This window comes from Larimichthys crocea, chromosome XVII (assembly GCF_000972845.2).
Source record: "Larimichthys crocea isolate SSNF chromosome XVII, L_crocea_2.0, whole genome shotgun sequence".
In the NCBI taxonomy this organism is placed as follows: domain Eukaryota; kingdom Metazoa; phylum Chordata; class Actinopteri; family Sciaenidae; genus Larimichthys; species Larimichthys crocea.
The window spans coordinates 21,086,823-21,104,179 of record NC_040027.1 but is presented as its reverse complement, the minus strand read 5'-3'; the positions used below and the strand labels follow the sequence as shown (position 1 = coordinate 21,104,179).

The 17,357-nt window shown below is 40.1% G+C and overlaps 1 protein-coding gene across 1 annotated transcript; it reads left to right on the top strand.

The window, feature by feature from the left end:
- Positions 1–81: 81 nt before the first annotated feature.
- Positions 82–9,322, top strand: timm44 (translocase of inner mitochondrial membrane 44 homolog (yeast)). The gene is made up of 13 exons (XM_010732432.3): positions 82–210; positions 995–1,099; positions 2,071–2,271; positions 2,364–2,444; positions 2,557–2,706; positions 3,457–3,593; positions 4,011–4,096; positions 5,342–5,434; positions 5,638–5,762; positions 5,870–5,920; positions 6,119–6,208; positions 6,718–6,828; positions 7,586–9,322. Exons 1-13 carry the CDS (start codon positions 136–138, stop codon positions 7,703–7,705), a joined length of 1,425 nt encoding a protein of 474 aa, XP_010730734.3. The 5' UTR covers positions 82–135; the 3' UTR covers positions 7,706–9,322.
- The last annotated feature ends 8,035 nt before the right edge of the window (positions 9,323–17,357 follow it).

Here is a 17,357-nt window from a genome sequence, read left to right as displayed (position 1 = left end):
TTACTTGTTTACAACCAGGATGATGATGGTGTATAATTTGATCCATGTAGTTGCAATGACAACAGTCTGAATATTTGAGGAGGTGAGGTGCACGCATGAGCTCGAGCTCCCTCCTCTTCCTCCTCGCGGCAGGATATGGAAGGTCACCACCGGAAGAAGGTCGCAGTCATTACATTCAAAATGGCGGCCCCCTTGTGTCAGTGTTACCAGGTGAGTTTTGGTGAATGTTTGTTTAAATATCAGCATTTGAAAACCACGAAACAATTGACGAATAACTCATTTGGTGTTTTGAAAGGGCTGGTTTTACTCTTTCTTCACGACCAGGCTGCTAACCTGGTGTTAGCTGAGTTAGCTGTTGAGACGTGCAGCCGGTGTTTGAGGCTGAAGCGTCGTTAAATGTCAGCATGAGGATCTGACTGCACGTCCTGACCTTACAGAGCACTAAAGACAAGCCAGCCTCCTTTTTTACGCCCAGGTTTAAGCTAAATATAACAAAGGATCATGCCGTAGTAACTTATGAATGAGTTTGTCAGCACCTGTTTGGTTATTGGACTGGTGCAGTGTTTTTACTCCATGTAAATATTCGCCTCTACAAATACCACCATCATGACAGCGTGAACTGGTCCTGTTCAGCTACAGAAGAGACTTTTTAAAAATATGTATTGTTGACTTGTTGAATCCTGATCAGAACCAGAGCTACTTGGGTCATAACTAATCATGGATTTATGTGAGCTACCTGCTTGACCATGACTGAATATTACAGGAAAACTTATTTTAAATTATATTACTGCGAGCTCATAATTTAACTATTGTCATCATGTTAAAACAATTATTAAAGTAGTGTAAAGTGTTTCTAAATTATGTTATTTAATCAAAACAATATATGTTTCAAAGATTTCAAGTACCACCCAAGGGAGCTTGTGTACCACAATTTGAGAACCAGTGGATCAGTGTACTAAAATTGATGTGGGTGATTTTGTATGTCTGTCTCCAGATATGTGTCAGAAGAGGTTTGGTGGCATTCCCTTTCTCTTACCTGCCTCTGCACAACAGACCCGATGTCTACAGGATACGTGGGTTCCTCACATGCTCTTCACAGGTGCGAACACGCGATATAATCTGTGATACTGTTATCTACGTCTTTATGCATGATTAGAAGCTGTACTTTGCGTCACTGTCTGCCTTCTTAATGCCATTTTTACTAATGTTAGGTTGGATTATCCTTCACAATCCACATCATAGTTTCATTTGAAAAAGGCTTCATTTTCTTTTTTACAGCTAAAGCTAAATATGTCTAATATAAAAGTCTTGTTATTATAAACCTAAATGTTATAATTTAGTTTTAGTTAGACGTTTTTATAGATATTTATTTAATTTGACTGTGGTATTTTTGGAAGATGCACTGCACTTGTGGTGCTGTTGAATTGTATTGCGTTATGTGATGGTGTTATTTAGTGTACCTACTCACCTCACCCATACAAATGTAAAAGACAAAAAAATCACCTGTCAGCACCACAAACTGCAGCCTCCAAAAATAACCATGAAGTTGAAACAACACCTCTCCAAAACAGTCTCAAAAAACCTACTGAACATTATCTCCTTCATTAGGGTAGGATTTATTACATGACTGTTGCATCAGAAAGCATTTTTCCCAGAGATAAACTGGCATCTCTGTGCCTGTTTGAAATTTAGATAGAAAACAGACATAATAACTTGCAAAAAATAGGAGCCTATTAGATTGACAGATACATCACAGACTTTATTCTATGAGCTGGTGCTTGCGTTGGTGTTTTTAGAGCCCAAGTGAAAGCACTTTGCTGAAACATCATCTTATGAGGAAAAAGTGTACCGAACTGCGTAACTATCACTCTGAAGTGCACCTGCTGTCTTTGCAAGTTATTAAACTTGTTTCCTACCTAAATTTAATCAAGAAGTCTTGAGTAGTTTAGCACACCTCATGCAGGTTTGAGTACAAAAACAACTATATGAACATGAATTTAAATTTGATTAAACTACTACATCCTCGGAGTAAATTAATTGTGTGTGTTGTTTCTTAATTATACCAACAAGGTGCCTCAGTCACTTCTGCAGGTACGGTATTTGTCGGGGGAGAGAGGCGGTGGCAGAAAAGGTTTCCTGGGTGAATTCTTGGACAACCTGAAGCAGGAGCTAAATAAAAATAAGGAAATGAAAGAAAACATCAAGAAGTTCAGGGAAGAAGCCAAGAAACTGGAGGAGTCAGATGCACTGAAACAAGCTCGAAGGAAATATGTTAGTATTTGGCCACACAACACACACAGCCTTTCTATCAATGTTAATATGAAAAACGAGTGTTAAATACACACCCCTTGTCTCGATCCCAGAAAACTATAGAGTCTGAAACAGTGAAGACCTCCGAGGTTCTCAAAAAGAAGTTGGGAAACCTCTCTGAAACAGTTAAAGAGGTAAATGTGAAAGGTATCTCAACCAAATGCAGCCTTTCTTTTGATTGTCATATGATAGACATGCAATTCAATTTCGTCCATCCACACTTACAAGTTATGCGTGTGTGGACAGGGGCTGGAGGAGGTCAGTCGTACAGAAATTGGAAAGAAAATCAAGGAGGGAATGGAGGAAGCAGCCAAAACAGCTAAGACCTCAGCAGAGAGTGTCTCTAAGAGTGGAGAGATGTTGGGGAAGACCGGCGCCTTCAAAGCGATATCACAGGTATGAAGTCACTGTGCTCACTATGGAGCAGATATATATCTCTGTTTACCAGAAGTTAAACAGCATTTGTTGGTTTTTGTTTCTCTCTGATTGAAACTTAATGGCAAGGCTCTTTAGAGTAAAGCATGTGTCTCACTTTTTAAAAGCCTTGGGCTTGTCTTGGAATTGACTGCATTTTCACTCTGGACTCTGGATTTTATTTCAAGACCGGTCAAGACTACAACTGCGGGGACATCTCCAGTGTTTCCCATTAATCACCTAGTAATGTCTAATTTGTCCTGTCACACTTTCATAATGAACTGAAAATATCTTTACACTTCAAGCTGAATTAAGAGTAAAACCAATTACGGTGGAAGCGACTGAGAGAGAGTTCAGAAGGTTGTTCTACAATCTGTACTTGATAGATAAACACCTGTGTGGCACAGAAAGTTAAAAAGAGGACAGGAGAGTTCAGTTTGAGGTTCAACCACAAGACCACAAGCCAACCAAGTTCCTCCAACAAATAGAACTCAGTATTTTATAAAGCAGATCATTAAAAAAAGAGGAAGAAATTCATGTGAACTTGTTCAGTTTTGGGACAGAATTTTTTTTGTTGCTGTTAACAGCTGTCAGCACTCACTGTTTTCCTTTACACGTACTCTTAGAAAGTGACTTTGTCCTGCCCACTCTGTTCAACTGTTAGAGAAATAATTTGACATGTTCTATTAAGGTTACAGGTAGGTAAATATGTACCTGTTCACGTGCTTTCAGGGCATGGAGAGTGTGAAGAAAGAGATTGGGGACCTGGGTCACACTGGCCCTTATCGGCCTCCTTCCAGACTCAGGAAGAGGAGTGAGTTCTCTTCTAAGGGCGCAGGGGATGACAGCAAGGTTTTCGAAGCAAATGAGTACGTGAGTGGCTTCTGCTTTGCCATGATAATGAGAGGGCAATGCCTGAGGTTTAGAGATAGCCAGTATAATCTTTAATATAAAAAATTACAGACCTAGAAAAATTGGGGGATCTAGTCATGTACCAAGAGACTACTTTACTATTAGGGGAAACTAAAGGTTTGCAGAGATAAGCAAACTGTTGTAAAATGCTCTTATTTTTTCCAGAGTATTTTGGAATAGGAATAACATTTCTCTAAGCTGAACCTTGGTAGCACTACGGTTGTTACATTTACATTTAGTTAATTGTTCTTTCTGTAAATAAAGCAGTGTATTTTAATTTCTAACTTAACATGGTTAAATATGGTGATCATTATGACTCCAGTAATCCAACAGGGACACTGTTTTAAATCTTTACTTCTTGTTTTGTTTTTCAGGGAAGCTATGGGTGTGGTGCTCCACAAAGACTCAAAATGGTACCAACAGTGGAAGGACTTCAAAGACAACAATGTGGTCTTTAACAGTAAGGACTTACCGACCTCTCCTTCTTTCTGTCTCTCTGTATCCTAGGCGTGGTGGGCTTAGTTTAACAGTTTGCAAGAATTTGGGAAAGACCACATCATTCAGATCGCCCTGGTTGTTATACTGCTATTGCTAAGGGTTTTACACAGGTCTGAAGAGATACATTTTCATAGCAAAACTCTCCAAGTGACAAAAGATGAAAGATATATTTGGGCTTGGGTGGCTTGAAGCACTTTTTAACCTTCAAAATTATGAGGGTCCATTAATAAGGGTTTGCTGAAATATTCAGTTAATAGAAGGTGCTGCTATGGGATTAGGTGGAGAGTGTGAAAAATGAGAGGTTTATAAAGTGACATCACTGTGCTGATTTAGTATATTTAGCCAATATTATATGCACTTTAGTTAGGGATACAATGTTGACCATTAATAATGTTTGGAGAGGTGGAAAGAAAAATTCACCTGGGTTACAGGTAGGACATTGCACAAAGTCAACAGATTTGCTGCTATGTGTATTTCCATAGCTGTTATTGCAGCATCTGCACTTTTTAGACTCTAAATTCTAGGGTTGGGCAGTGAACCAGTACACCAGTTTTCAGTTGTAGGCTAAATCTGAGGCAGACAACTTTTCTGGCTGATTTAAATCAGCAAAAATGATAGCTCAACTAGAAATGGCAATATGGCACTTGATTCAGCATAAACCCTGCAGCACTTCACCCTGTCTCTGTGGTGACATCACATGGTATGTATTCTGCTTTATTTGATACATTGGTAGACTCCAGTACAAGAGTTGCTGCAGGGGCGAATATGTCCAGTGGGATGGTTTTGCACCATCTCCCAAATTTCCTGAATACATTTAAATGTTTGGGGTGTGTGTGTGTGTGTGTTTCTGTGTGGGTGCACCGAAGAGATGTGTGTTTGTTTATTTTTCAGAAAATGTATTAGAATCATACAATGATTCATCAATCACCCAGCGGCGGCGTACAGCAGCCTTTTGCTGAGATTCAGTTTTTTGGCTTTTTCATTCCTCATATTGTCTAACCAGCAAGTCCTGTGGGAGTTCACGATTTTGACGGGAATAATGATGTCTAATCTCTGTGTATGAACTGAGTTTGAAAGGATTTGCTGAGCTGAGAGAACTTTGTTTTCTTTTCCCCCACCTCTTTCTGTGTGCATAAGGGTGTGTGTGGAGGAGATTGGAGGTTTCAACTAAGGATATGATGCATTATCGTTCTTATGTTCATCACAGGGTTTTTTGAGATGAAGATGAAGTACGATGAGAGTGACAATGCCCTCATCAGAGCGTCTCGTGCTGTCACAGACAAGATGACTGACCTCATAGGTGAGAGACCTTTGGTTTGATAGTCTGCACACACACTGAGAGGTCTAATTAAGATATAACAGAGGAAATACAAAAGATATGCATACTTTATTGTTTCTGCTACACTGGCTATGTTTAGTTATTACATTCCTGGGTTACTGGCGTTACTGTGTGTTTTTCTTCATGTATGTATGTTTCCTGTATGTGTGTTCATGTGCGTTTAGGTGGGCTGTTTTCCAAGACAGAGATGTCTGAAGTACTGACAGAGATTTTGAAGGCGGACCCGTCTTTTGACAAAGATTCTTTCCTCAAGCAGTGTGAACGAGATATCATCCCCAACATACTGGAGGTATGCTACTGTAAACAACACTGTCTGTGTAATTGAATCATTTAAAGCATTAGATAACGTTAGGACAACAAGTTTTTTAATCTGGTATTTGCACTGTCTCGATGCAGGCGATGATCAGAGGCGAGCTGGAGGTACTGAAGGACTGGTGTTACGAAGCGGTATGGATCTTCTCACCCACCGACCCTGAGCTGGAAGAACACAGATTCCATAGATAGGCTTCTTTTGTTATGAATATGCACAGACAGTAGTTAGACTGACCACAGAGCACACTAGTGACATTGAAGCACATGTTGCCTTTCGGTGGGCAGCGCTTTATAAAATGTTTGATCAAGTTGTCTTATCTTCTTTCTCTGCAGACATACAGCCAGCTGGCACACCCAATTCAGCAAGCCAAGGCCATGGGACTTCAGTTCCACTCTAAGATCCTGGACATTGACAGTATTGATGTAAGTTACTCTAGACTACACTACACAAGACTTTGGTGAACATTTAAAATTTGGCAATACTGCAATACTAAAATAGTATTTACCATGCTAATGACTTAGCATAATTGAAACAGGTTAGGGTGAGCATATTCAGATTTTTAGTTTTAACGTTGACTCTTCAGGGAAACTGTTTTTAATTGTCTTTGCTCCTGCTTTGTTTTTGCTTCAGAAAAATAACAACATTGCTAACAGACAAGAGCCTTTTAATACATAATATTGATTTTGCTTTGACTCAAAGAGCCTGTGGTTCTAGTCTGTATGATGATCTGGAGGGATAAAGCTGTCAAAGTCATCGTTTTTGTTCATTTCCAACTTTTTTTGTATTTTGTGTTTAGTCGTCACCATTACTCTCAGAGTTTAAGTCCTTGCAGCATAACTCATGACCCTCAGTAAACGTATTTCAATACTAATCTTAAAAATATGTTTGTTGGTTCAGTTAAAGCATATAAAGTATTTATCCTTCTCTTCAGCTGGCGATGGGAAAGATGATGGACCAGGGTCCAGTGCTGATTATCACCTTCCAGGCTCAGTTAGTCATGGTAATCCGAAACACCAAAGGAGAGGTGGTGGAGGGGGACCCCGTAAGTTTTACACACACACATACACACACTCACACCAACAGTAACACAATCATCTTTGATAGCCAATGCAATGTTAAGGCAATAAAGACCAAAGTTTTAGCTGACATTTTGTTATAACCTCAAATATGAAGACAAGTCTTATAAATGAGGCACCAGGAGAATGAGACCATTAAGACGCTTTTTACCATTTGTTCGTGGCTTTTATTTCTTTAGACCTGCGACCCTGACTAAAGCTTTATTGGTTGTAAATCAGCCATGTTGTCCATTCAGGGCTCCTCAGGGACACCTGTGATTGGTAACGAGGTCAAGGTATCCACTCAGTGCCATGCAGTTGGCATTTGCCCAGTCTTCAGATTAAAAGACTACTGCAGGAGGATTAATGGTGGATGTACTGTTCTCTCCTGTTTTATCAGCTGTATCCAAATGTCTGGGCATAAGACAGACAGACTCTGCCCTCATGGACTGTACCTCTACACCAAGTTTTTTACTGGGCTCAGAGTTTTAAATCCTTTCAAACTTTCTTTAGAGGTTTTAGAGACAAATGTGACATCTGGTATTGACTAAACACAGCTTACTCAGAAATAATGTCAGCACTCTGGGGACGTGGCTGGGATCATTGTCACAATTCAGACTAATATAAATCCCAACACGGCTTACATAACCACAAAACAGATGATAAAATTCAATTTAAAGCGTGTATCTGTCTTCCCTGTTTTCCAGTGATTATGATTGCACCCATCTGTTTTTCTCCCTCCAGGAAAAAGTGATCAGGATGATGTATGTGTGGGCTCTGTGTCGAGACCAGGAGGAGCTCAACCCATATGCTGCCTGGAGACTACTGGACATCTCTGCCTCTAGCACCGAACAGATCCTCTAAGACTCTTTGATATGCACAAAACACTCTCTCAGCCCGGGAGAGAACATGTTGTACCTGAACAGGCCCTGGAACTGGCTGGAAAGAAAGTGGGTGGGGAGAAATTATGTGTGGAGATGATGGGACAGACAAGCGGGACCTGGGCTCACTTGTCACACTGTGGAGTAGTGTTGCTAAATGCCGTCTGCTTCACTTTCTTTCTTTTACCACACTGGCTGAAACCTGGCAGGTATTTCTAACCGTTCCTCTGGCACACACTAGAGGGCGGTAGACTGCCGCACGTCTGTCCATCGATTGAAACTGTATGTTGGGTAAATGAAGTTAGGTAACTTAGGTGAAACTCTTTAATTATGAATTTGAGAAAAAAAATCAAGGGAGCTGATTTGTAATCGAGGTCCTGAACATCAGGTTGGTGTCAATCTCAACAATCTCAGCCGTCTCTGCCACCTTCATCTGTCCCAACAGTCCCTTATTCTCTCTTTCTTACTCTCTGAGGTGTTGTTGTATTGGTGGATGGTGGCTTTGTGGCCAATCAGTGCTCTCCTAGAGTGCTCGTTTGTATGATAATCCTCCAATGTAATTGTTAAAGTCTATATTTATTATGGAAAATAAAGATGACCCCTGTTTTTCACACTAGCAGATATTTTTGAATATGAATTCCTATCTAATATTTTTTACCTTACCCTGCCAACGATTACACTTCTCCTCTGATCTGGATGATGTCATGTGATTCATTTTAGGGCAGTTGCTAATTATTTTTTTAATTAAAGCCTCAAGTGGGATTTCAGTGTTTGCTGTAATATTTCCTTTGGGAAGAATTGCTGCCTCCACAGTGTATTTCCAGAGCAGGGCTAGAGCACTCATTTGCTGTGAGTGAAATTTAGCTGCCTATGTAAACCAGATTGTAGTGAACACGACCATTTTGGCTGCTTTCTTGGTCTGGGAGACACGCAGGAACACACAGGATCATTTATCTCGGTGTACTTTCAGCTTTCACTCCTGACATTAACGTCATGTGCCATCGTACACTTTTTGTTCGCAGCTTTCAGATGACAAATCCTATGACCTTCAGTGTTATGGAGGGATTATAAGTCACTGCTACATATGTTCAATGTGCCATGTCGATGCCCTAGGCACCAGAGCCATATGGCCTAGAGTCAACAACCCAAACATACTCTCATGGAGAAAAGAAAACGGAGTATGCAAAGACTAACTGGCAGCCGTTTCATCAGATCTCAACAATAATCTCTCAAATTTGTCATCACATGATGGGGATAGAGGTCGCCACTGCACACTGCATACCAGCAGAAGATCAGCTCTGCTGGCTTTGTGGGCAAATTCTACTACAACCCCTTTTTGTGAAAACCTTCATTGACAAGTCATTTAGATTCAAAACAAAGACAATTATCCCTCATTATAAGTATCTTATGTATGGATTTATTGGTGTTAGTTTTGTGTTGGTATCCGGTTTACAATTGATTTTATGTAAGGTCAAAGAATGTAGGTTTCAAACAAGGCTATGACACATTGTGCTTTCTTCTCGTCATCCATAGCTGCATTTTGCCCATTTCCACTCTGTACGATGTCACCACCTCAATTAAAATATCTGAATTGCTATAACCCAGTTTTGTGCACTTATTTCAGTCTGTTTTGGAACATTACTTCGTGTTCTGTTCTTCAAAGAGCAAATGAAATCTGTCAAACACAGGGCCGAAGATCATCCGTCCGAAGAACCTCTATGCCTCATGCAGGACATGTTCTTCGCTTACAATGTGTCTGAGATGCATTTGTGTGCTGAGGGCATATGAGAAGGTGCGATCACACCACAGTGGCTGTTCATCGTCCATGGCAGTAGAGCAGCATGCGGTGTTGCATTAATTCAGACTAGGGTGTTTTCACACAGCACGATTGATTACAGCAGCCTTGGGTGAGACAGTAGGGGGTGGCTTTAAAAACATGCTTGTATGATGTGTATGCATACTGTATGTCTGTCTGTACATGTAGACCAGGAGCTCCACTGTTTCAAGGCTGTCCTGAATGATGGATCCTCTCTGGTGCTAAGCTGTGCTGATGTTGCAGCTCCACAATGTAGTGCTCATCACTCAGGATGCACCCCCACATCTCGCACACACACAGTTCTCAACACAGGTATTCATAGAAGCCACTCTGGGAAATGTGGTCAGCTGGATCCTGTCAGACACCTAGTGACCAAGAGAAAATCTGACTCTCACATTTACGAGTTTGCACCGCAGCCTTTCGCTATGAATTCACTTGTTATTGATTCATATACCTCCCTAGAATTTTGCTTGCTACAGGCAATCCATCACTAGCACCATCATCATCAGTTATTGTTTGTTATAGTCACAATTTATTGTGTTCTTGTCTTGTTGGTGTACTCAGACGTACAATATGCAAATTAAACCTGAAACACACATAGCAAAAATATTTCAGGTCCTTTAATGCTCAAGTAGAAGAAGTCAACAGTGTAACGACATGTTACATAACATACATACATACATAAAGTGAAATGGGATGCCTGCAAGTTAGGATGACAATCTCTACTGTAAAGTTATGGATTGTGAAATGTTTGGTAGCAATGTAAAGTATCTTAATGAAAGAAAATATGCAAATTAACAATATAGCATGGTCCTTTAAACTACCAACTTCCCAAATAATCTCCAGATGTAAATCCAGCCTAATCTTAATACTAGATACAACTCTAGCCTCAGCTCTAAAACTAACCCCAGAAATAAATATATAAATGTTTTCTCTTTGGAGTTTTATGTTCACACAGCCAGGATACATACATCCACATATCGGTATTTAACTGTTTTGTGAACTCCACAGGGATTTTTTTGATCTGATTCATAAATGTACACAAAATACAAATGTCAGTGTTTGAAGAGCAGAGAAGGTTAACAGTGATGCAGCTGGCCAACCGGGGGCAACTCTCACATGTACTGTATATGTCTTTCCCCAGACACGCACCGAAGTGGTGCTAGGTTAAGTCCCAGGGAAGTGGGGCAGAAGTGTCACATAGAGTCTCTCACTTGATGGGTGAGTGCTGACATCCTGTTGTGGCCTGGGATCCAGGTTGGCAGCTGCAGCTGGACTAACAAGCTGAGTGACAACAGCTCATGAAGAAAGAAAGAAAAAAGAAAAACAAAAACACATGTTCAATGTGAATTTATTAAACATCTCAAAGTCAGTTAAAATGATATAAAAAACATTTCCAGACATTTTTTATGAATTCCGAAACCAGACAACAGTAAAAGAAACAGAACAGCATGAGGGCAAATAACACTGCTTGTAAAAGCGCTCAGAGTGCTGCCATTAAAGTAACTGACTGTGATGTTCACTTCCCTACCACCGATGGCTAAGGTTGTTTTATTGCACGGCGGTTTCATTTACTATTACCACAAATGGAAATTTTCCAACACATGTCAAGCGTCTGACGCTTGACATGTGTCATCCTTTTATTTTACATCCGCCCCATTTCCTTTCTTCCCTGTCATCTGTCTGATGCCCCATTAACTATGCTGTCCTTGAAGTCCCTTGGCACCCAGTCTCCTTAAGGACAATTTTACCAGTATCGTCCTTTTGTCTAGTTCTTCCATCTAATTATCTTTTTTAATGCTGTTGAGGCAGATTTATACAGGTTAACTTCAAGATCATCTGTATCTGTTTAGCAGGCAACAATCTTAGTCCTCTGAACGGAAACAAAACAATTTTATGCATCAGATGATCTCAGATCGGCTTAATGCAACATGACATTGTTCTTACTTTCTTTTGGAAGGAGCTGAAATGAAGGTCACCAAAAGTGTGTGTGTGTGTGTGTGTGTGTGTGTGTGTGTGTGTGTGTGTGTGTGTGTGTGTGTGTGTGTGTGTGTGTGTGTGTGTGTGTGTGTGTGTGCGTGCATGCATGTGTGTGCATGCATGTGTGTGCATGTATGTATGTGCACTCTGACCCAGATTCATTCACCAGTGCAGTGGGGTACTGTGCCTGTCAGTTCATGGGCACACAGGATACACATGCTCACATATACGTACACACACATACACAAACATTCATACAAGTGAGCAAACGACAGTGCAGGGAAAGGTCGGGAGGCTGTCCCAGTGAGAGAAAGATTATGTGTGCGTGTGTGTGTGTGTGTGTCAGGGAGCTGATAGGAGCACTGCTTGGTCAGAGGACAGGTGGGATCCCATTTCCTCTTGACTGGAAATGAGACTGGAAATGAGCGCCTCGCGGGGTTAATTATTGTAAAAAAACAAAAAAAACAAACTCCTAACATTCTGTCTTTTGTGTGTGTAGTCTCAAAACCAGGTACAACATCACAGTGTCCAGGCCACCGGCTAACCCCACAGGATGTCAGCTCTGTTGTGTTCTTGTCTGGGCTTGTAACAGTTTCACAGTCACATTTTCTATTCCTTCTTACTGGATGCTACCTTCCAGAGTCAACACAACTCTTGTGTTGCAGGAAAATAATATATGAATTATTAAATGCAGGGAAACCGTTTAAACACTTAGAAAGATTCACCCAAATTACAAATAATACCTATATTGCAATGGTTCACAACCTTGTTGGCTTGTAGTGCTTTAAGGTTAAAGTTCAACCAAAGATGGATCTTTATTTGTTTTGATTTGTTTTGTTTGTTTTAATTTAAGATTTCTTTATTTGTAGGAATTCTAGGATTTTTTTTTTTTTTCAAATTTTTTATTTTGAGAATGATGTTAAAGTGATGAAAACTGAAGATAGTTTTTGTTGTTTTTATTGTTTTGCATGTCGAGAATAATGTTGATTATGTCAATAGAAGCACTGGTCCATCAAATCAAGCCAAGAGAGTGAATGACATTTCTGCCAAGTTTGTGTGGCTTCTCCTTCTGAATAGACTCAATTTTCAGCTCATCTCTTTAAAGTCCTAAAACTCATTACCACACTGTTTATGCACTGAAAGAGAAATCATTTCCTTGTTTCTTAAACCGAAACTGAAGTACAATTTTTCATTTTAACATCTACACAAAGCATTACATAGAGCCATATGCATTATGCTGGTAGCTTTATTATGACAAACTTAAATGAAATTGAAATGGCAAGTTTATTTTTGACATTTTGTCTTTATTCTTGAAATGCAAAATGAAAAAGAAATCGCATTTTTTTTCTTGCCATCTTTAATCCACATTAACCCCTTTAGGTTGAACTATGCAGACAGTTTTCAGTTTTTATTTGCCCAGGTTTTGAGATCTTTTTCTGATATTGCTGCTTCCACTTCAATACAATGTTGTAATAAATTGTCAGTGTGCTGTTTTTATACATACATCTAAAAATTACCCTCAATGAACCCTTAGTTTCATGAACAATTTGTGCTTTTTCCTTTACCTCCCTTGCATTGGGGTGGAGGCCGAAATCTAATAAAACTAAATCCATCTGCATGACTAGATACCAACACTGCCAAACCCATCTTGTGATGTAATGATTGAACACAATGTTTTCCTCAACAATTCTTCTTTCTCTGGCACAATCATTCTCTGACAGATTCTAGTATCTTATGTACCTGTGGCCAAGGATAGTAAAATAATAAATATTTGAGGCTTTGTTTGGGGATATTGCGCACATTAAAATTACATTTTTCTTTTAAAGGTTATCCTCTTCATCTTTTCATAAAGCCCCCCCTGTTATTGCAACTCTTAACAGTGTTCAGGATCTAATATTGAGGAGCTTTGTGTCTTCCTGTGAAAGTCAGTGGTCAACACCCTTATTTAATTTTCATATATCGCTCTAGTCCCGTAAGATAAGAGAGAAAAGAGGAGCCAACTTTGGACATGTGTTATGAAAAAATGACTTTTCCTTAATAAAAATGTGCGTGAAGAGAGAAGTGTGGTCAGTGAGAAAGAGGGAGTCAGAAAGGAAGGTGAGGTAGAAAGACTGACAGACAGTACACGTTTAGCATTGTAAATGAGTGGCAAAGCAGGCGGCAAATTTATGGAAGGTCAGGTGTGCCTGTTCAGCAGTAATAGGCAGTGAGATTGCTCTAACCGGCCCTCTGTTTCACCCAACCATGCACGTCCAGGGACCAGCAGGACGTGACGGACGTGCTGGAACTCCCAGGCCTGATATTACAGCAAAAACGTGGGACGATGGCTCATACAGTATGGCTGTGTCAGATACAGCTCTGTGTGTCCGCATGCGCTGGTGCTGATAAATACTCACTCAGGCTGGATCACGCTTAGTGTAGGCATAGATGGGTACATACTCCTCTTTCTCATATTCTCTTCAGTTCCCTTGATGTACAATGCTTGTTCCTTTCTGCTACTCTTTTTTTACACACTAATAAGTTTACAGTTCTTGACAAGTACTACTGCAAAATAAAAAATAAAAAAGTTATATAAAGTCTTTTTTTTAATGAATCAACATCAGTTGGGGCTGATATAGTATCTCACCAAATAATTTTTTTCTGGTTGCTTAGCTGGTGCCCCAATGTACCAAGACTGAGTCCTTACTGCAGTGGCCTGGGTTCAATTCCAGGCGCAGCCCTTTGTTGCATGTCATCCCGTCTTTCTATCCCCCTTTCCTGTCTGGCTTCAGCCATCAAATAAAAATGAAAAAGCCCCCTCTCAAAACAGAAATAACCAAATCAACCTATTCTTCATATATAGAAGAATATTTCTTTCTATCATGCATGCTGTTTCTGATGTTGATGCCATCTGACCATCACTTTCACCACAATCATCCGTTTCATCTTTCACAGCGATTGTTGTTTACAAATTAAAGGGCTATTCCCCATATTAATCTCAGAAGTAAACCCAATCTTCTATTTGCTGTTTATGTAGAGAAACAGTCAATCATCAAATCTCTCATTTCATATAATGCACATGTTGTAGCCAGTTTTGATATGTGCTATAAATTGTGTGTGTGTGTTTATGTGGTAAGCTGTGAACTGGGGAAGCCACACAGCTTTTCAACATTGTGTGTCCATGCAGGTTTTTTGTCCAATCGTTGTAGTTTTGTATCATGTTTTGAGTTTTTTTAATATACATATAAATAAAACATTAAACACATATTTCATTGGAGAATTGATTTTTTTGCATCACTACACGTTGGAAATATCTTCAAGTTCCCTCAAGTGGCTTTTTTTTGTTGTTGCGTTGCCTCTGCAGCATGTATAATACTAATACTGTCATCCATGTATATACTATAAGTGTTCAACCACCACTTCAACCACAGTCCATATTGTACATATTACAATATAAATGCACTTTTTCTCCATCTAACATAAGTTACCATACAAATATTGATTCTTTCACAGCATTTTCTCCATCCACTAATACCTGGATCTTTTCTTTCTGATCATTTGTTATGCTCCCCCATCTATCTAACTATTTCAATTCCATTATCACCTCTCACTCCCTCCCCCTCACCCTCTTTTTCTAAATCTAATCCCCTGTCCACCCAAGACACCATCAGCGAGCCCACCCTAATTGTATAGAACAGATTCTTTATGAGAATGGCGATTCTGCTGAGAAGAGGAAAAACAATGGAAGCAAATGCTGTTTCTATTGATTGGCCAGTGTCTCTGTCCTCCCTCCAGTCGACTGTGTTTACTGTTCCCGTTCAGAGGTCTGATATGTCATAAGATTTAGTGGCCCCGGTGTCCATATTAGCCTCTGCAGGAAGAATTTCAGCAAACGAGCAGAGGACAGCGCGGCTGTAAATACAGGCTGCTGCCTTAACCAGACGCACACAGCTTTGTGAGTTGTCTGGAGAAGCGTCAAACATAGCCATTAACGTCTGGCCCACACAGTGCAGATAGCACAGAGGGCTGTATATCATAGGATTCAAATTAAAGTATATGTGGTGACGGACAGATCAACAAGTGGAGAAGGGAAGAGGCATGTTAGCCAGAGTTCACAATAAGGATCATAATAAAATGACTCATTTTAGGTGAGTATGCCATGATTCATATATATGTTTTCCTTCATACACCCACTTTTTCATGGACCCAGTGGGCAAACACAATGACAGATAGCCTCACCTCCAGCGACAGCTAATCTATAAGAGTAAATCAGAGTGGGGCTGAGGCCAAAGGACAGTTGGAGTGGGCTACAGGTACTGCCCTGCTAGTCTGCTGGCCCTTGCTGCTCTCCACGGCCTATCAATGACTCTAATGATGATGGAGGACCAGTTAGATTAACTTTCCACACTGTTACCATGTCCTATCAGTCATGAAAGCCAGTGGACAGAGGAAGGTTAGCTTGTCAAAGGTATTCATTTGCATAAGGATGATTACAGACTGCTAATCATAAAAAAGGAGGATCATCTGACTGTTCTCAGTCCAGGGTAGTCAGTGGTCAGTCCAGGACACAAAGCCCTGATCCATAGAGATGAAGGTAGTACAAAGTTGAATGTAATATCTCTGTATGGATTTCTTCCTTCACTCTCTGCCTCTGCAAACACTGGCTGGTTTGCTCTTCTTTCTCCATCAGTGTGACAGGTAGATGAGCTTGTGAATAAAGAGTTTCGTCATCTCATCAATAGTTATCAAGGTCAGGGTCAGAGAAACAGACAGGTAAGGTGATTTATTACTGGAGGCAGAAGGTGGAGCGTGAAAGACGGAAAGACGAAAAGTGGGGAAAGAGATCAACTAACAATTTGACTGATCCAAGGACAAAAATGCAGAGACGCCTATACATGACACAGCGCACTGGGAAATGTTATAGCAGTTAAAATAGATTTAGGGCAGATGTGTACATGTAGTTTGATGTTCCTCCAAGTCGCTTCAGCTGTTAGTCAGATGTTCATACACAGAGAAAGGTCATAGGTTTATTTTGTGCTAATCAAGTATGTTCAACATGCCCTCCTTGCACAATTTATCAAAAATTCTTCTCATTAAGGATTAATGATGTTAGATTATGTGAGGATTTGGGACTTGGATGACCTGTGATAAAGTCATGGTTCAGCACTGCTAATTAGACCAAAGGTCTGTTCCTTATCATATGACTTTATTTATTGCGTAACTCTTTCTGATTAACTTGAATCACTCAGTTTACTGATTGAAGATTTATAATTGGCATACAAGTCCCACTAATATGCTATAACTTGTATGTTCTTCAGCTTGCAGTGTTTCCTTGCAATCCCCCTGTCAAATTACACAAGTGTCACGCTGACATATTTAATCCACCGCACTGTTCTCATGAGAATCCTCCACAGGCTAATCGTGCTTCAAAGAATAATTGCAGTCATTTAAAAGCAATGCATGAATGGTGTTTGATAATATGAGTTCATTTTCCTCACAGACTCATTTCCCAGGGATCCTGCATACCCTACTTTTTTTGCCAGTGGCAAGGACTCTTTGGGGTCTCCTGATTGCTTGTGAATGTTTATACTACGAGACTGCAGTCTTTTCCCTTTGTGTCACCCCTGTACTGTAACTTTTACTGTAAGTGTAAATGTTTATTTAGGCACCAGTTGGTAATATTGAGATAAAGCTAAATGAAACTTATTTAAAGTCGAACATCACAGTGGTGGCTTACTGAGTTGAATTCCAGGTTTTCAAGTCTTGTTCCACATGAGTCGACAGTTATGCCAGCAGCTCTGTGAATCTGCAAAGTACAGCGGTACTTTGAGCTAAGTGCTAATAGTAGTAATAATAAACT

Coding starts and splice junctions, on each gene's coding strand:
- timm44 (XM_010732432.3), top strand. CDS start 136: ATGGAAGGTCACCACCGGAAGAAGGTCGCAGTCATTACATTCAAAATG. Junction 3,594..4,010: donor AAGGTTTTCGAAGCAAATGA/GTACGTGAGTGG, acceptor TTTGTTTTTCAG/GGAAGCTATGGGTGTGGTGC. Junction 6,829..7,585: donor AGGTGGTGGAGGGGGACCCC/GTAAGTTTTACA, acceptor TTCTCCCTCCAG/GAAAAAGTGATCAGGATGAT.